General features: G+C 44.3%; 3 protein-coding genes across 9 annotated transcripts; 1 reads left to right on the forward strand and 2 right to left on the reverse strand.

The window, feature by feature from the left end:
- The first annotated feature begins 440 nt into the window (after positions 1-440).
- slc25a17l (solute carrier family 25 member 17-like) lies at positions 441-8570 on the forward strand. 2 transcript variants are annotated; one of them, XM_061699966.1, is made up of 9 exons: positions 448-730; positions 843-903; positions 2257-2323; positions 2404-2558; positions 2696-2812; positions 2896-3041; positions 3742-3837; positions 4760-4842; positions 6071-8570. In XM_061699966.1, exons 1-9 carry the CDS (start codon positions 656-658, stop codon positions 6216-6218), a joined length of 948 nt encoding a protein of 315 aa, XP_061555950.1. In that variant the 5' UTR covers positions 448-655; the 3' UTR covers positions 6219-8570. The 2 variants fall into 2 exon arrangements, with proteins under 2 accessions (XP_061555951.1, XP_061555950.1); XM_061699967.1 differs by lacking the exons at positions 3742-3837; positions 4760-4842; positions 6071-8570 and adding an exon at positions 3211-3715 and having other exon boundaries at positions 441-730; positions 2896-3075.
- On the reverse strand, positions 7324-12535 carry LOC133414538 (decapping and exoribonuclease protein-like). The gene is made up of 7 exons (XM_061699965.1): positions 12293-12535; positions 11419-11717; positions 10541-10770; positions 9735-9954; positions 8651-8786; positions 8478-8572; positions 7324-7911 (listed from the first exon to the last, which is right to left on the reverse strand). Exons 1-7 carry the CDS (start codon positions 12518-12520, stop codon positions 7803-7805), a joined length of 1317 nt encoding a protein of 438 aa, XP_061555949.1. The 5' UTR covers positions 12521-12535; the 3' UTR covers positions 7324-7802.
- A 7-nt stretch (positions 12536-12542) lies between these two features.
- Positions 12543-18574, reverse strand: LOC133414537 (decapping and exoribonuclease protein-like). 6 transcript variants are annotated; one of them, XM_061699964.1, is made up of 7 exons: positions 18258-18574; positions 16747-17204; positions 15483-15709; positions 14379-14598; positions 14099-14234; positions 13932-14026; positions 12545-13854 (listed from the first exon to the last, which is right to left on the reverse strand). In XM_061699964.1, the coding sequence occupies exons 2-7, from the start codon at positions 17196-17198 to the stop codon at positions 13746-13748; spliced, it is 1239 nt and encodes a 412-aa protein (XP_061555948.1). In that variant the 5' UTR covers positions 17199-17204; positions 18258-18574; the 3' UTR covers positions 12545-13745. The 6 variants fall into 6 exon arrangements, 5 of the variants coding, with proteins under 5 accessions (XP_061555944.1, XP_061555948.1, XP_061555947.1 ...); XM_061699963.1 differs by having other exon boundaries at positions 15483-15742; XR_009770043.1 differs by having other exon boundaries at positions 13765-13854; positions 14379-14507; positions 15483-15742.
- Between the last annotated feature and the right edge of the window lie 115 nt (positions 18575-18689).

The following is an 18689-nucleotide window of genomic DNA, read 5'->3' on the forward strand; positions in this document are numbered from 1 at the left end:
CAAATATGGCCACCCCTGCCTCTTGAGCGATGTGATGATGATGATGACGATGATGATGGAAACCTAATGTTGCTTGGACACCCTGTACATCACTGTCAATATTATATTTGTCCACTTTACACTTGTACAAATATTACCGTAGCTTAATTAGACAATGTTTTTAATGTTCTGAATCTGATTTAATAATTAGCGTTATAGCATAATTGCCCAAGTCATTTTTAACATAGGTCTACACATAAAATATCATTAAAAATTCAACGTGCTTGCTTTTTGTTTTCTGGAAATGTTCAAATATGACTTACTTAGACAACACTATTAAACTAAATAACTTATACCGACCTCCAACACCCTCATACTCTATCAATTTATCGATCTAGCTTTCTCCAGTAATCGGCAACAATCGAGTGTACTTCCCTCGCGCGGTCCTTAGATGGCGCGCGCGTGTAATTCATTCTCCGCCGCAAAGAAGAAGAAATGCGGAAGTCAAATGGATGGGGGAGTTCGCGGCGGTTTTGTGTTTATGTGACACTTTGACATGTCCGCGTGAATGTTTGACGACTAACAAGCATTTACTACGCAAGTCGGACGGATCCGACTCAACAGAGTTGTTGCCGGTGTTTGGTCCGCGTGCTGTGACCGGGAAGAGGCAGTAAAAATGTCCACTAATGGAAGCCCAGCGGTCGGCTTGTTGTCTTACGAGACTCTGGTTCACGCTGTGGCAGGTGCAATGGTGAGTTGCCAGAGAGGGAGAAGCACGATAACAAGGCGCCGCGTGCTCTTCGCGTGATATTACGGTTTACTAACTTGTGAGTCTCGGTTGGTCATTTTATTTGTGATTTCAGGGCAGCGTGACAGCAATGACCACATTTTTCCCCTTGGACACAGCGAAAAGTCGCCTGCAAGGTGAGTACCACCTGAAAGCGAAACCTTTTCCTGTCATTAAACAAAAAAATGTGATATTTAAAACGTTAACTTCTGAGCCCCTTTGAAAGCCGTTGCCAACCAAATCAGCAGGACCTTCTGAGGCATCTAAACAGTGTCAGAAGAATTAAACTGCGGTGTACTAATCGCATGTTGCAAATGCGTTCACTGCGCAGTACTAAAGTTGATCTTTTGTAATGTGGTGACGTCACCTTGCTCCGCAATGTTGTGTCCATGTTTATGTTCCTGGCAACTAACTTATTAAACTTGGGGTGAACTTAGCGTGTGTTTTGATGCTTTTATTTTTTGTTATACAGTTTCATAAATGATGTAATATTCTTAATGGACAAATGTATAGACGTCTAATATATCCCTCCTCAGGGCAGTTCCAACCTCATTTTCTTTATTCAAATATTTTCAACCGTTTCTTATGTAACATTCAGATTTCTTGGAGATGCTAAAATGTGGCTCTTTTTTTTTTTTTGTTCGCTGTAAGCTAAAATCATCAAAACAAGAATAAAAGCATAGAATATTTTACCGTGGGCGGCACGGTGAGCGACTGGTTAGAGCGTCAGCCTCACAGTTCTGAGGACCCGGGTTCAATCCCCGGCCCCGCCTGTGTGGAGTTGGCATGTTCTACCCGTGCCTGCGTGGGTGTTCTCCCGGCACTCCGGTTTCCTCCCACACCCCAAAAACATGCGTGGTAGGTTGATTGAAGACTCCAAATTTCCCGTCGGTGTGAATGTGAGTGCGAATGGTTGTTTGTTTCTATGTGCCCTGTGATTGGCTGCCGACCGGTTCGGGGTGGACCCCGCCTCAAATATTACAAAACCTTCGCTAATGCTAATTCCAATGTGCTTGCTAAAAAATGTTTTTTATTAAACGTTGTCTGTGGAGATCAGGGGTGGGCAAACGTTTGTGCTCAAGGGCCACATTTGATTTTTAAACTGCACAGGTAGGCCAAGTCATGTGGAAATGAGTCAAAGGAAAAAAAAGTGTAAGATATGCAAGATAGTGTATTTTAATCATTCATACGCTTTAATTATGATAACCAATATCAAAATTATTACCGCAACCAATATTACAGAACTCTTGGTAATGTAAATGCACAGTGGGCCAAAACTTTGCCCACCCCTGGTGTAGGTTGTCAGTCATCCAAGTCCTTGTTATCTGTAAAGGTTGAATGAAGGCAACACGACTCTTCGTGTTTGTTGAATTGTTTGTTTTTTCTTGTTTTCCAAAAGTGTTCAAAGTGATTTATTTATTTATTTGTGCACAATGGACTGGATCTGATGTTTTACTAAATAATAATTGCTTCTTTGCGATGCTTTTCAGTTGACGAGAGTAGAAAGTCTAAGTCCACCCCCGTCATCCTGGCCGAGATAGCGCAGGAGGAAGGCGTGTAAGTATGCCGCTGGATTTGAGGGGTTGGGGTGACGCGCGCAGATGAGCGAGCACTCTTCAAATGATGCGTCCTCGCAGGCTGGCTTTGTACAGAGGCTGGTTCCCGGTCATCTCCAGCCTCTGCTGCTCCAACTTTGTCTACTTTTACACCTTCAACACACTGAAGAGGCTGACGCCCACTGCGCCTCACCAGTCCAGGCTCAGCATAGACCTGCTCACGGGCATCGTATCAGGTGAATCGCAATCCGCTCCGGTGACTTCCGAATCGTTCCTACCATAGCAAATATTGCTAAGCGGATTTGTTCCATGCCCGAACTGTCGCCACCGTAATTGGGACTATAAAAATCATTGGTCTCTGTTGCTCGTGCAGGGGCGGTGAATGTGGTCCTGACCACGCCCATGTGGGTGGTCAACACTCGTCTGAAGCTCCAGGGGGCCAAATTCAGAAATGAGGACCTTCAGCAGACGCACTACAAGGGCATTTTCGGTGTGTGTTCTGTCACGCTCAAGGTTAAATCAAAGTTATTTTGGGGGGCGGAGGGTTACTTTACGGTTGCTTTCCCTCTTCAGATGCCTTCTGCCAGATCATAGCGAGCGAGGGGGCGGGCACGCTGTGGAACGGCACTCTGCCCTCCCTCATCCTCGTCCTCAACCCAGCCGTGCAGTTCATGTTCTACGAGTCGATGAAGAGGAGGGCAGGGAAGCGAGGCAGGAAGGTGAGAGGAAACTCTTGCACCATAAACTTGACAGGTGAACTTAATTGGACCTTCTGTAAACTTTTGGATGCATGTCCAACTGCAGTGGCGGTTTCTGGCATGCGCGTCATGTGCGGCCAACTGTTCAATGTTTTGCTACTTTCCGTTTGACCCTTGGCCGGACCACTAGATTTCCTGCTTCAAGAGCGCAGAATTGGTACTCAAACATTCCTCCTCATCATGCTGTTCTCATTTCCACCTCAGCATCAGAATCATCTTTATTTGCCAAGTATGTTAAAAACACACAAGGAATTTGTCTCCGGTAGTTGGAGCCGCTCAAGTATGACAATAGACAGCCACTGTAACAAAACATACTTTTAGGACATAAAAACACACGACGGAAAATCACTGAGCAATGAAAGGTTACCGGTAATGCTGATGCAACTTTAATGATTTTTTTTTTTTTTTTAGCAGTTTAGAGCAGTTTGAAATGACAAATAGAGCAAAAATCTAGGACAGTGCCAACTGTGCAAATCTTGACGTCTCAAGACGGCTCCTCACAATTAATTGATCGGTTCTTTTCCGTTCTTGAAAGCATGGGCTGAAAAGGGTTTTATTCATTTCCCTGCATGTGTATGCTAGAAACGGGCTGGCGAGTTTTCTCATGAGTTCCCTGAATTCTGAAAATGTATGAAAACTACTCGCTGGCACTCTTCCACAGATATCGTCTGCAGAGATCTTCCTGATCGGAGCTGTCGCCAAGGCCATCGCAACCACCGCCACGTATCCACTGCAGACAGTTCAAGCCATCCTCAGGGTAAATACTGGATGGGATGGAAAGTCACCTTTCTCTGGTTTAGTTGCTTCAAGTGTTAAATGAAAGTCGATCCTTTTTAGAAACTACTGGGTAAACGGAAAGCCTCACAAATGAATGGACAACCATTTAGTCAGTCAGTCGTGTGGAATGTTGTGATTGTTCGATATTTGGTCAATTGTGAGGTTAACCGATTTATTGATTAATTGAGCCTGGAAAAAAACTGAGGCAAAATGAAGTGCACTTTGGTTGTGACCAGCAGAGGTGCTATTGAATAATGATTTTCTTGTTTACGATATAAAGAAGAACAGCATGATGTTGAGTTACATCCAGGCAGTATTATTCAGCGCTTGAAACAGGAATATCAGAACATTCAGAGAGCAATTCTCTTATTAATAGCCTCAATAAATAATCAATGAATTTATCATTAATTGCCTCGCAATGAACCTCCCACGTATCATTACTTTTGCAGTTTTCAATTTTTTACACATGGATGTAAACTGATATTTAACTGCCCATTTAAACTGCCAATTGCTCATCAAAACATCAGCACAGATCGAAGTACATAAGAAATCTGCCAGACGACAAAGTGTCCAGACGTACGTACTCATGACGTAAAAGATTTTGCTGAGAAGATTTTACCTTACAGTATGCGATGATGCCGTCTTGTGTGCGTTATGTTCCGTTAGTTTTCCCCGAGTTGGTAAAAGTCTATCAGATTTTGTAATTTAGTTTTACATTTTTTTTTTTTTTTTTTTTTAATTATTGAAGAAAGTTTGTACTTCTGGGGCCACGGTAGATTTTGCTTCTGCTGAGTGTTGTCGTACTCGAGCGGCTCCGACGACCGGAGACAAATTCCTCGTGTGTTTTTGGGACATACTTGGCAAATAAAGATGATTCTGATTCGTCTTTGCCGTCTTCTCAGTTTGGCCAGTACAAAGGTGATGGCAACGGCGGCCTGATGGGAAGTCTGGCAAACATTTTCTCCTTGCTGATGGAACGAATTAAGTAAGTGTTGCTCTCAAAACACAAGTACACTCATACTGTTTGGTTTGCTTACTGTTTTGCTAAAGAGGAAATATGGAAAATTCAGTTTTTGGATAAGTGCATAATTATACCAAATTGTTTTTTAACCTTTCCACATATGTTCTGAAGCAAGCCATTCATATTTTGGCCTTCGTGTTGCATCCAATTGGAATAATCCTGAATTTGTCCAACGGTGATTTGCGAACAACCTGGGCGAAACTGCAGCGTATTATTATTATTTTTTTTTGTGTGACAGCGCCGCTCTCAAGTCAAAGCCAAAAGCTAATCAGAGCGGCAGTGTTGTTGAATGCACAGATCACCGCAGCCAGAAAAACTTTGCAGATGTGCCAACATAAAAGAACAGAACACAACAAACCACAGTGACATCATGTTAATAAGTTCAGTAACATTCTGTCATATCTTTCGCTTGCTTTGGGTCTGACTGGTTCAAATATACAGTGGGTATAAAAATGGGATTTTCTGAGGCCGATGCCAGTTCCGATATTTGTCAGAATAAAATAACATACTGTATTTCGTGGTCCTTTAACACTTGCAACACTAAAGATATGAATTGCAACTTGCAAGCAGAACATTTGACAGTTTTACGATAGTTTGCCCTTTAGTATGAGTTTAACTTTCCAACCTAGACATATTTGGCCATTTTTGTTTTGTTTGCTTCCATTTCGTTATCTTTGTCTTGCATTGTAATGTGTTAATTTGTAAAAAAAAAAAAAGAAATGTTGCGGATTTGAAAAGGGCTAATATCGGCCGATTGCATCGTCCGGCCGATTAATCGTTTGGGCCCTGCTACGTTCAAATGGCAGGTTTTTGTGACGCGCATAATGAGAGCAAGATAAATCATCGCTGTTCTAGTAATGCAAAGCTGTACTCGCTCGGCATTGGCGTAGCCTGCAGTAGATGGGTGCACTTGCTCCTTTGCACGAGCCAGTGACAGACGGTGAAAAGTATGCTGTCATTCTTGATCATTGGTTTTTTTTGACTGGAGCATATCGGGCATCTATTAATGCATCTGGGCACAGTTTTTATTTGTTGGAAAATCACATAATATTAACCGGAGTCTTTGTTGCGCTGCAGCAGGAGCTAAGTAGTCTGGTAGCAGTCTGAAGTCCAGATCAGATTTGGAGCAGCAGTCCGTGTATGATGGCTGGCTGGTGGCTCATTGAAAAACAAGGTGTTCCTTTTGTGACAGAAAGCACGGTGTTCTCGGGCTGTACAAAGGCCTGGAGGCCAAGCTGCTACAGACGGTGCTGACGGCCGCCCTCATGTTCGTCGTGTACGAGAAGATGGCCGCCGCCACCTTCGAGCTCATGGGCCTGCGCGGCAAGCTAAGGAAGTGAGCGTCGCGCAGCCGCCTGCCGTCAAAATGCGCACGTGCCGGTGGATGCGCTGACAGATGGAACTGGCGCAACTTCAAATAGCCACCGTAACCAGAAGGAAGTGCAGTACGTAAAACACACCAAATGTTTCATTTGTGCATTTCCGTGCAGGTGGACTCTTAACATTCAGTTTGGTTACCATGCTAAACCAGCTAACAACGAGATGAAACAACTGAAATTACCGGCAAGTTACCTCTACTAGGGCCGCTACCGAACCATTCCTCATCCAGTTTTTGTATTTTAGAGATTGCTTAAGATGACTATTCATCTTAATATGATTGGATAGGGACGTTTAATAAGTTGTCCAAATGAATGAGCTTAATGAAAAGTGCTTTTAGGGATGTTGTTTTACACAGTGAATGATGTAGCAACAATCCTCATTACTGTCAGCGTGAACTCTTTTGAGAAACATGATGCTGTCATATTTGTGTGTGTTATATAGATGATTGTCACGATACATTTAAGCCAAACATTATTCATACTGCGGCGATGAATGGGATATTGTAGCTGGAATTGAAGCAAGAATGTGGCAAGACCTGTTAATATTTGTTGATTGGCTATTTATTCATATCCCGCCTCTCGCCCAAAGCCAGCTTCGATCGTCTCCAGCTCACCCGAACCTTAGCGAGGATAAGCGCTACAGAAAGGGAATGGATGGATCGCAAACGCAGCTTTTGCCATGTTCTTGAGTTACTTCCAGCCCGAAATCACCCATTCAACTCAAAAACTGTCAATAATGCCGATGTTTCTTCCTTCAAATATTTCTGAAAAACAGTCCAATGTCTTGTGTTTGTTACACTGTTAAAGTCGAGATGTTTCCTCTTTCACGGCACACTGAACAAGTGCCTGTGTGGTGCGAATGCTGCACCGGACACGCTTAGCCTACATATGGCGCTGCCTCGCATCACTTGGGTGCAACGTTTACATGAAAATAACTTCTACTTGAAGCCGTCTTCACTTATTAAGTACATTTTTAAACATACTGTAGATGGTCCAAAAATTCTGTTCGGACTGTTTTTATAAGAATAAAAGTGGGTTAATACAAAAATAAATCAAATACAAACAATTCCAAGTCAGAGACTGCAGGTTTATTTCTTATCTTAGAAGCAGGACAACACAGGAGTTTCTCAGTTGTTGTTTTTATTGTACGTAGCAGAACGTAACGCCGACTGGCCCCCCAGATTTACCGTAATTTGACCCATTAAATACGAGCCGCTGACGGGCACACTAATACATTTCATAATCCATCATCAGTTTAAAAACAAATAAAAATAAAAATGCACCAGGCGACGGTACTGATCAACAAGCACGCTCCTGTTTTCTCTCCATGACTTGTCTGTCAGCTGAGTATTGGACTCTAGCTTTATTACACAGCGGTGAACTTATTTTCTAATTCATGACAGTTAAAATGTTAATAAAGGTTTTATGATTGTGTTAGTTGCATCAAGGTAAAAAATTGCTTTGCATAAGAACAACTTGTAAGTCCCACAGCATCTCGCAGACTTTGTGGAGCTTCCGCTCTGTTGTTTATGCAAGCGTGACTCTTTATCTCATTTTCTCGACGTACCAGTCTGGCAGGAAGGAATAAGGGGAGTCCTTGTGTACGGTGTAGGTCAGTTCACAGCGCTCTTTCCGGGAGAACAGATACACCACACTGGAAGACCAGAGATGAATTGTTATAAAAAAAGATTACAAAACGAGACACTGCTACTTCTGTACAAAATTGTGTGTGAATGCTGAAGAGCAGACACTGAACTGAAATGACATGCAAAGGGGAGGGACAGTAGAGAAACATGGAAGGATTCGATAGAAATCTGTATCTATTGGGGAATTTTGTCTTGGAAAAGGTGTGGAATACTAAAATTTTGTGGATTGTGAAAAATATTTCCACAGATGTAGCTGAACAGTTTGAAGTTGGAGAGAAATGTGGAAGGATGTACATTGATTTCAGTCGGCTTATTTCATGAAACATTTTGAAACGTGGGAAAATTGAGAATTTGGAGAATGTGTAAAAGCGGTGCCCGAATGTCCCGGTTTTTGGGAATATTTTCATGTTGGAATGGTTTGAATCGGTTGAGAAATGTGAACAAAAAAGGCCCAAAAAGTGGTAGAAAGATAATAAAAAGAGATATATTTGGTGCAGAAGGAAATATGTGTGTCAATGGTCTTCAGCAATCGCACAACTAAAAGAAAGTACCGGTACTTCTACTGGGAACTCACTGAGGATTGTCCTCGGTCACCACACGCTTGACATAAGACAGGAATTCGCGGCAGAAGTTCATGCAGACTGCGGGCGTCCACCCCAGGTGCTCGCCCTGCTCGAAAGACGCAAACCTCGTGTGGGTCTGGTTCACTTGCACTGTCTCGCTGCGTAGTTACAACAACAAGTATACCTCAACCAGCTGTGGAATTTCGGCGGTGCGGTAAGTGCGCACAGACACGACGACCCCGTCGTCGTTCTTGATGCCCGCCACGATGCGAGGGACTCCGAGGAGGAAGGACTGTGCCCACCACTTGAGCAGCTTGAACCTGATGAGCAAACGAGCCAAGAACAAAGTCACGGCCGGGAACGAGTCGCTGAGTTGTAAGATGTCGTTCGTCGTCTCTTGGGGAGAGTTGGGGGAACCGAGTCGCAGGACTTGGAACTTGAGTCAGACTTAAGTCGCCAATTTTAGGACTCGGGACTTGCTTGGCTAAAACCTGTGAGAGACACAACTTGACTCAGACTTGAAGCACCGTACGTGACTTGACAAGTCTTGCCTGTTCACATTTGAAAATCTGCAGAGAGAAAGTAACATGCAAGGTTTTCCACTCCCAAGACAAGACAAGAACGAAATCGGACTTCATCTTTCACGACAGAAAGTCACGAGCACGGGTAAGCTACACTAACTTCGTCATTTGATTCACCGATAGCTGGTCAAGCATGAACTCAGCTTCATGTCGGTTAACTGTTGGATTGAGAAGACGAGAAGTAATACACAATACAGAAACTCTTGAAACTCATGCTGTAGCTAAAACACACCGAGTGCAAAGTGGCAAATGTGCGAGCATATGTTGTGACGAATGACTTGCTTGAAATTTTGTGGGTACTCGACATCGTTGAATTTTGCCACAGCAACTTTGGACTTGCTTGAAACTTGAAGGTTAAGACTTGGGAAAAGTTCCAAATGTTACTTCAAAGATTTCCCTGTTTGAAGTAATCCCCCTGGAGTCCAACGCACTTCCCCCTCACTTGAATCCAACTAGCTTTTGTGACAGTCCTGGAACTTTACTGACAAACCTCGCATGTGACTTAGTACCATCAGTTACGCGGCCCCTCCCTAATCCATCTTTAAACAATTTGGATTTAATCTACATTTGTTATTTTTGAACAGCAATGCTATTAGAAATGAATAGAATTGTCTTTTCTTCCTTTGTCATCTTTTTACGGCGCTTTCAGATACATTTGTCCCATCTCAGCGATTAGGCTTCTCAAACCTGTGGAACTTGCTACGCTGTTGGCTCGTGTGGATCTCTCTTGTTGTCTTGAGCTCCAAGTAGCAGGCGGGAGGAGGCGGAGCTTTCCGATCTTTGTCCCGGCAGTCCACTTCGCCGGAGAACAGCAGCCGGTGGTTCGAGAGACGAGTTCGGACCACGCTGTAGAAGGCCTCGTTGGAGTTGACCACGCCACTCGTATCGGGTAAGCCGTCAATCGTGTCTTCGGGGGGGAATGTATTTTGAATGGAACAGAACAGATTGGTTGTCAGTGTTGAGCAACTTACTTTCAAAATAAGTCATGTTTGATATATTACTGACATTTTGAAAGTCATTGGTTATACAGTATATTTTTGTTTTTTTCTGTGGAACCCATCTCCAGCTATCTGCTGGGAAAAAAAACTGTGCTCTTTCTGAAACACTGATGCCGCAAAATCCGTGTCGTAATAGGAATTGGTGTCAAGGAAGTATGTGGACGTGCTATAGCTTGACTAAGAGATAAGCTTTGTATATTGGCGAAGGGCTAAGTTTAGCCTGGGTTGTTCGTGGAGGCGAGGTGAGTTTTCGACATCTGTAAGGCATTTATTTTGAAGGGTAATGCATGATGAGTTTGAAAAGATTCAACTGTTTTGGAATCACAGTTTGAGGTATAGTAACCTTTTAATATACGGAATTGGGGTGTCAAGTACTCGGCAAGGCTCTGCAGTAATTCACGGTGGACTACTCTATTATTGACTGATATAATATTCACAAAATTAGCTGTCCACACATTAGTGTAACAGCAAAGAGCTAAACGGAGCAAATCCTACCTGCGCATATGTACTGCTCAAACTTGTATCCCCAGTACATATTCTCCTCGTGACTCTCAGTGCGTTTCTCTCGGCCCTGGCGAGCACTCGCCGTTTCCACTTCGTTGATGTAAAGTACTCCGTTGAACTTGGTGACGCTCAGCTCCCACTCGGTTAGGCTTTCGTAGGGTGTGCATAAAACTTTGGTCAAACGGCCTCGCGACGTCACAAAGTCAATGTCGTTTAAAGCTCTGGGGAGAGAAAACACCAAACGTCATTTCGGGAGTCGGTGTACACCGGTGCCTTGAGATACGACTTGGACGTGTTCCGTGACCCCCTTCGCATCTCAAATCACATTTCCCCATTGAAATACCATTAATCCCTTCTAGCCTCCTCCCAAATAAAAGCAAATTTTTTAATTAGAATAATAGCACTCAATAATATTGCACTTCATAAAAGCATACAGCAACAACATAATTAACTAGAATGTAAAGAATTAAAACAGTTTTTACCACAATGTTTACTTCAATTCAACGGACATTGCGCTGCTCCTTCTGTTGTGCGTACCTTGGTCGACTGGGGGCAATATTATATAGACGTACGGCAATATACAGTACATGAAAGAGACGGTCACAATTGCTGGGTAAGCAGGAGGAATAGGAAACATTCTTTGTAGAGGATAAAGAATATATATCGGATATGTGTTGCTCCACCGTTCGTGTGGATTATTGGAATGAAATTTGTTAACCCGTCCGTGGCGTTTTGCGTTGTTTGTTAGCACTAAGATATGCTATGTGGTTGTTTTAAATGCACGACGATGGCTCATATCTAATAAAAAAAAAAAAAAACCGTAAATCTGGTCAGTCGTATCTCGAGGCAGCACTGTCGTCGTAACTTACGATGTGGCCGCATTCTGCATGAGTTTGGATTGGTTGGCCAAGATCCAGTGCAGGATGTGTTCCATATTTTTCCTCAAATTCTCGTCTCTCTTGATGTAGCGGTCGTTGTAGCCGTCCCTCAGGTCAAAGTTCGGAGCCGTGTCGGGTTCCGCGTAGTATCTCATCTGACTGTTGTCGTGGTGGAATTGGCGCTCGGTGTCCAGGGAAAAGAAACCCACCTCCACGCGCTCCTCGAACCGAGGCGAGCCTCCCTCGTAAGGCACCTTTCTGGTGCTCAAAGTCTCGCGATACATTGTCGGCTGAAAGGGACACAACTTCAAATCAAAACCGAGGAAAGTCACGCAATATGCGCGTTCCGACGTTTGGAAAGGTTATCGTGCCTTTTAGGTTCATCCGAAAGGCCAAAATGCCAATTTTTTTTTTAAATTTTTTTTATTTTTTATAGGTGAGTTTAGGTCTCATCATAGATTTTCACTCCAGCACAACACATTTCTGCTTGATCGAAATACTCGATAAAACAAACATTGTGTGGTTCCCCACTTCCCAAAAATCCGAATCCATAATTGATACTGCAATCACGTTTGTTCAAATGCCCGCCATCCCGGGCAAAACCATACGATCACACCCCTGGCCACAAGTTGGACTTTTACAACACTGCCGACTAGAACCACAATCGTTGTCTTACTAAAGAATATAGTCAGCACTGTCAGGCCAGTACCACTGAATATTCAATGGGAGATTTTCAGCTAAAACGTTAAAAGCACCAAGAATATTTGTTGAAACCCATGATTCATATATATCCAAGTATATTTCTGTTGCCCTTTTCTAGTCTATCAGCACAAATGAAAGCAGGTAAAAATGCGGAGGGTCTCACCTTAGCTGTGCTCGGGCGTGACGATCCCTCAACACTGTCAACACTTGCGCTTCTTCTCCGAGGCGGTGCAAGTCTGACTTTCGTTTCTGCGGAATGGCGCAGTTTCAAGGCGAGCCCCGCCCCCCCTTCCCGTTTTCTCTTCCGCGATGTCTCTGTGCCTCCAACACGCACGCGCACACGCACGCGCACACACAGTTTTTGGCCCGACGTGAGACAATTTGAACCCATAAAAAAAAAAAGAAAAACATGCCTGCTGTTTGTTTCAATTCCTCTGAAGAGAAAGTCACATGACCTGAATGAAACTACTTTTCCCAAAGTCAGTCTGAAGGAAGACAAAGAAAAAAAGAACAAACAGAAACAAAAAACAAATGTGGCCCAGATGTCAAATTTGGCTTCATTGTCATTAGAACTTCAAACCCCAATAAAGTGAATTCAGAGATTTGTTTCTAAATGCATGATACAAGTTTGAAGGTAACTGGTTTAAACGTGCAAACTGTATGTTGTGCTGAATGGTGGAGATATCAAGTTGAAATGTTTTTCGCCATTTGCTTTCTACAATTTTTTTGGGGGGTGTGTGGCCGAAACGGCGCCCGGTGACGCACGCACGAGTCCCTCCTCCGCCACTGTCAACGGACACCTTTTCGCGGCTCAAACAGGTACTGTCGGCAAAGTGCGGCTCACGCATTCATCCGACATGCCCGCAATGTTTGAGAGCGGAAACAAACGCTTGATTTTTCCCAATTCTGAAGCCTCATTTTATATACTTATCATTCCAATTGGCAAGGTTGTTAACAACACTCATGTCAGTTTCACCGATGACAAAAAGGAACCCAAAACTTCTCAAGATTTGCCGTCAACGTCGATGTTTATTCCCCTTGTAAAAAGAATACAAGGCTTTTTTTGACCGATTCAGCACAAGCCGTCTATCCGCCCGTCGTGATGAGCACGAAGCTGGCGGACTTCCCGCGTCAGCTCCTGAGGTGACGCTAGACAAAATGATAGTTGCACGAGTTATATAAAGTGAACCAAACACTGAGAAATGTGTACTGTGTAATGTGTGTGTGTGTGTGTTTTTTAGTTTTTATTTTCCTGAAAATGATGACAAATAAAAGTGACAAACGATCTGAGTTTTACAATGCACTGCCTGTTCTGAGCGGCTCTTCAAAAGTGACTGTGACATTTTCACACTCCTCACACTTTTCTCCCGCCCTGTTGTGTTCGTCACACCAGGCGCAATAATGCGATTGCGCCATGCCGCATCGCTGGGTTCTGTATAAATGGCACGGGCGCGTACACGCCGTTTCTTCCGTGATGGCGCTGATGCTGCAATTTGGCGGAATCTTCGGCGCGTTTGTTAGCATTGTCCTTGTGAATGGATGGAAAAAAGAAATGCAGCAAAAATGGATCAAGGGTCTTTGCCGAGCACATCGGGGAACTTCTCGGCCGAGAATCTTTAGCTCATTTCCTTGACGTACCAGTCTGGCAGGAAAGTATAAGAGTCGCCGCTGTGGACAGAGTAGGTGACGTCACAGCGGGGGTTCCAGCAGAACAGATGCACCACGCTGGAAGAGGGACAACAACTGTTAGAACCCAATAGATTGTCATCATACGTCCGAGTAGCGCCGTACGGGAAACTCACTGGGGATCGTCTTGGGTGACCACACGCTTGACAAAAGACAGGAAGTCGCTGCAGAAGTTCATGCAGACCGTCGGCTTCCAACACTGGTCCTCGGCCTGCTCCCAAAGACGCAGATGCGTTGCTGCGAGCGTCCGCTGCCCGTACGCACGGCCGGCGGCGATACCTACCTTGACGAGCCGCGAAATCTCGGAGATGTGAAAGGTCTCCACGGAGACGACGACGCCGTCGTCGTCCCGGAAGCCCGCCACCACGCGAGGGACTCCGGGGAGGAAGGACTGTGCCCACCACTTGAGCAGCTTGAACCTGATGAGCAAACGATCCGAGAGGTTATTCCAAGGCGAGCCCGGAAACACTTTCCCGACCTCCGTCGAGCCGAGGCACATCTTGTACATTTTTCTAAATGCTGCCGGTCACCACGCCGCTTTCTTCTCATTCTCAATCGATCACCTGTGAAAGTTGCTCCGCCGTTTGGGGGTACAGATCTCCGCCGACGTCTTGAGCTCCACGTAGCAGGCGGGAGGAGCCGGAGCGTCCGGACCTTTGTCCCGGCAGTCCACCTCGCCGGAGAACAGCAGCCTGTGATCGGAGAGACGGGTTTGGACCACGGTGCAGAAGGCCTCGTTGGTGTCGACCACGCCGCTCGGATCGGGAGAGCCGTCCGTTTTGTCTTTGAGGGAAACGCATCGTACATTTGAAATGGATACAATACCGGCGTTTGCCACGTTCGGTTGTGTCGCATCAGACACTGGAACAAACAGTGCAGCAAAACGCAATAGACAGGCAATATCACAACATTCTTTATCCTAAACAACTAATATTACTGCAGCTTGCCGAGTTCAGCTGGGAATGTCGTCCCGGTGTATTTGTCTGTATTCTAATGTGCGAAATAAAGCAGGAAATCATGACGCACAAACTTTGCATTCTATTTAGAAGTGCAACAATTATTCGACAAATTAATTGACAGCTATTTTGATAATCGATGTATCGTTTAGAGACCTTGCTTAACTCCAAAATGTCCAAATCCTTTGAATTTTGCTCTCAACAATCTCCGATTTCTGTAGTCATTTGCAAACATCTGCGTTTACTTCGGAGAACAATGGTCAACATTTTGCCCATTTTCTGACAAAACCAGAAACTGAATCATAATCCATTTGTTTGTGCATTTTCTACCCTGTCAATTTGAAATAATCTCCTGTTTTGGAAGAAAGAGATGGAAATAATTGTTTTCCCCGTCATCGATTCATTGAAAAAAAATAATGGGCAGATGAATCGATTATTAAATGAATCATTATTGTAGCCCTAGTTCTATTTAATTATGTTTCGAAAAAGAGTGCCATTTTATTTATGGCAAAAATGTGACACATTTTTGATGGTCCTTTTTGGGGGGCTGAAACGAATGAGTGGTATTTTTATTTCTTTTGCATTTCTGTGGCGAAAGATGATTTGAGATATGAGGGTTTCCAAGTCCTACGTCAAGGCACCACTGTACTATTATGTCTCAGTTGAGTAAAGAAACACACGTGGCCACTATATGAGGTCATAGCTCGCTACCTGTGCACATGTACTGCTCAAACTTGTACCCCCAGTACATCATCTCCTGGTGCCGGCCGGTGCGATTCTCTCGGTCCCGGCGAGCGGCATCCGTTTCCACTTCGCTGATGTAAAGCGTCCCCTTGAATCTGGTGACGGCCAGCAGCCATCCTTCTCGTGTCTCGTAGGGTGTGGTCAGAAGTTTGGTCAGATGGCCTCGCCACGTCACGAAGTCCACGTCCAAAGCTCTGCGGGCGAGAAGACGTGCTTGTCGTCTCTTGCTGCCAAATTGTGGAACAGATGATACTGTATGGATACACATACTGTCAAATATTGGCAAATCATCAAGTTTTGCTTTTCTAAAAACATCATTCTGACAAATTCCAATTTGTAATCGCGGAGCGCTACCATAAACAAAGGCTTATTTTAAGTTTTTCTTCCAATACAGTTGACCCCCACACAATGTCAATTCACCACCCGCAGTTTCAGCTATTGATGGATTTTCTTTTTTCAAAAATGTTTTTCAAACTTTGTGATTTTTTTTTTTGGGGGGCGGCAACCGACCCAAAATGCTTATTGGCGGTTTATTCCACTTATTCAATAATTTTGGGGATTAAACCCCCCCCCCCCAAAAAAATGTAGCAGATTTACGCTATTCACAGTCCAGCCCGATTCCGATCACCTGCAAATTGCGGGGGTCCACTGTTACTCGATCACCATGTACCCCCAGCTATTAGCGATTCGCCACTGGCTGGCCACAAATTCACTTCTTCACCGATTTTGTTTGGTTTGTGCTCTTTCTGAAATGCCCTAAAATGCCACAAGATGGCACCTAAGCCCTGGCTCACTGGAAAGTAGGGCTTTGCTACCATCTTATTGCATACCTAACCGTCCACTAGCTTAATGCTAACACACAATGTCAAATGCTAAAAAACGGGCTAATGGAACTAGCGCTGATGTTGCAGTCGTTAAGCCACATATATATATTTGAACACAAAAGGTGCAGCAGCACAAGAGTACTCACAGGTATACATTCTTTACCCTCTGCTAAACACGACATTGTGGCACTCTTCTTCGTGTTACACTCAAAAATAAATGTATATCTGTCCGTATCATGCTACCCCCTGGTGGGCAAGGCGCCCGGAGCAGGCCCATTGAAATCAAGCATACAATCACGATGCAAAAACTGTCTAATTCTGTACTTTATATTACTGTATGTGGAATTGCGGAATGAATTAAACTGGTCAATCGGGTGCGTACGTCTGCGATTCCCACGTCTACTTACGATGAAGACGACGCGTCCGCCTTCTGCGTGAGCTTTGGTCTGTTGGCCAAGATCCAGCGGAGGATGTGGTCCAGCTTTTCCTTCACGTTTTCGTCCCGCTTGATATAACGGTCCCTGTATCCGTCGTTCAGGTCAAAATGCGGACTTTTCTCCGGTTTGGCGTAGTACCTCATCTGCCTGCTGTCGTTGAAGAACCGGCGCCGAGAGTCCAGGGAAAAGGAACCCACTTCGACGGGCTGCTTGTACAGGGGGAAGTGTCTTTCGTAAAGTTCCCTTCTGGCGCTCAAAGCCTGAGCGCTCGGTGGCGTTTGCCGAGCGGACGCCTCGGGGCGGTGGTGGTTTGCTTTGGAGGATTTATGTCCCCTGTCGTTTTGTTCACGATCATCTCTCCATCTCTTGGATGTTTGCCGCTGGTGCTGAAAGCTGGAATTGTGGGAGTGGTGCTGATTCATGGTCGCCTGACGGGGAAAGAAGTCACGCTGATCAATCGTGCTGATGCGGTGAGGCTGAAGACACAACCATCCGTCCGTACGCTGCACCGCTTAACCTCACTGCCATCTGTCGATTATCTGGGACTTTCTTTTATTTCCATCCCTTCATTCAACAAGACGTTATTTCAAATTGACAGAGAAGGAAATGCACAAACAGAAATGAATGATGATTCCGTTCCCGGTTTGGTCCATAACGTGTCAGAAAATACACAAAAATGTTGATCATTGTTTTCCAAAGTAGAAGCTGATGTTTGCAAATGTCTTATTCTGATTCAACACAAAGATAAGCAGTCAGTTTTCATGGAGGACTGCAGAAATCGGACAATATTTACTGTTGAGAGGCTGAAATTCCAAGGGATTGGATAATAATTGGACAACTAATCGGTGAATTGTTGCACACGTCTTTTCAAATGCTATTTTTGAACAATAGACATTCTCTAATATTCTTAACTTTCAGAATTGTGTCGCAAACTTTGCAACAATGTGAAAATGTTGGGCCAATGCACGAATGTGTGCACATCCGGTACCTAGGAAATGACATTCAATTCAATATACGTACTGTAGGTTTATGACATATATATATTTCCGCACTCATTATCATCATTTTGCAAACTCCAGTGTTGAAAGCAAGGTCCAGAAAGACTTTGGTACACCCTCGATGGACTCGACTGGCTTGCAACAGAGTCCTGACTTCAACCCGGGCCTTTGCGACCAACATCAGTGTGTGACCTCACAAAATGCGAAAACATTCTCCAACACACTCAGAAACCTTGTGGAAAGCCTTCCCGGTAGACTTGAAGCTGTTATAGCAGCAAAGGGTCGACCGACATAATATTAAACCTTATGGATGAAGAATGCGATGTCACTTAGGTGCTGAGCGAAGACGTGCAATAAATGTGCAACACATGTTGATGAGCTGACATGCACACACGCCCATATGCAATATTACCACTGATTCGCTCAAACAATTACAATATACTTATTATTAATATATAGTCATATTTTTTTTACGCAACTCACCTCAGTGAGAAGTACCACAGCCGGTATCGCTTAAACACGAATCAAGAATGCTATATGGGCGACATTTATCTGAATAGAAAAGGGAGCGTAATGGAAGCTAGCAAGCTAACTAGCGTTGGGAGCTAGCCCCCAAAACTGCGCTACCTCTGCTTCGTTTGGGTTCCGAAGCGGCGTTCACTTTAATTATTTATCACTATCGTCTATTCCGGAACCTTAGACCACATGCTAAAAGTTTAATGCCGATTTATTCTGCTTGTGATATTCAGAAAAATCTGCCGAAAGAAACACAACAACAGTGACGCGACTTGCAGAGACCACGTTCCACCAAAGGGGGCAGCATTGCCATATTAGTGTTGTTTCGTTCGGAAACGGAACTGCTGAAGGGGTCTGTCGAAGGGTTCTGTCACTCACTTCTGAATCTTCGGCGACTGA

Source organism: Phycodurus eques, chromosome 16 (genome assembly GCF_024500275.1).
Source record: "Phycodurus eques isolate BA_2022a chromosome 16, UOR_Pequ_1.1, whole genome shotgun sequence".
In the NCBI taxonomy this organism is placed as follows: domain Eukaryota; kingdom Metazoa; phylum Chordata; class Actinopteri; order Syngnathiformes; family Syngnathidae; genus Phycodurus; species Phycodurus eques.

What these genes read in the sequence shown, in the direction of transcription:
- slc25a17l (XM_061699966.1), top strand. Translation starts at nt 656, where the DNA reads ATGTCCACTAATGGAAGCCCAGCGGTCGGCTTGTTGTCTTACGAGACT. An exon ending in ACGCTGTGGCAGGTGCAATG is followed by an intron (nt 731 to 842) that starts GTGAGTTGCCAG and finishes TTGTGATTTCAG; the next exon opens with GGCAGCGTGACAGCAATGAC. An exon ending in CAGTTCAAGCCATCCTCAGG is followed by an intron (nt 3,838 to 4,759) that starts GTAAATACTGGA and finishes CCGTCTTCTCAG; the next exon opens with TTTGGCCAGTACAAAGGTGA.
- LOC133414538 (XM_061699965.1), bottom strand. Translation starts at nt 12,520, where the DNA reads ATGGGTTCAAATTGTCTCACGTCGGGCCAAAAACTGTGTGTGCGCGTG. An exon ending in ATGCAGAATGCGGCCACATC is followed by an intron (nt 10,771 to 11,418) that starts GTAAGTTACGAC and finishes TTCTCTCCCCAG; the next exon opens with AGCTTTAAACGACATTGACT. An exon ending in AAATTCCACAGCTGGTTGAG is followed by an intron (nt 8,573 to 8,650) that starts GTATACTTGTTG and finishes TCTTTCGAGCAG; the next exon opens with GGCGAGCACCTGGGGTGGAC.
- LOC133414537 (XM_061699960.1), bottom strand. Translation starts at nt 17,198, where the DNA reads ATGAATCAGCACCACTCCCACAATTCCAGCTTTCAGCACCAGCGGCAA. An exon ending in GCGGACGCGTCGTCTTCATC is followed by an intron (nt 15,743 to 16,746) that starts GTAAGTAGACGT and finishes ACAATTTGGCAG; the next exon opens with CAAGAGACGACAAGCACGTC. An exon ending in TGAGCAGTACATGTGCACAG is followed by an intron (nt 14,599 to 15,482) that starts GTAGCGAGCTAT and finishes TTTCCCTCAAAG; the next exon opens with ACAAAACGGACGGCTCTCCC.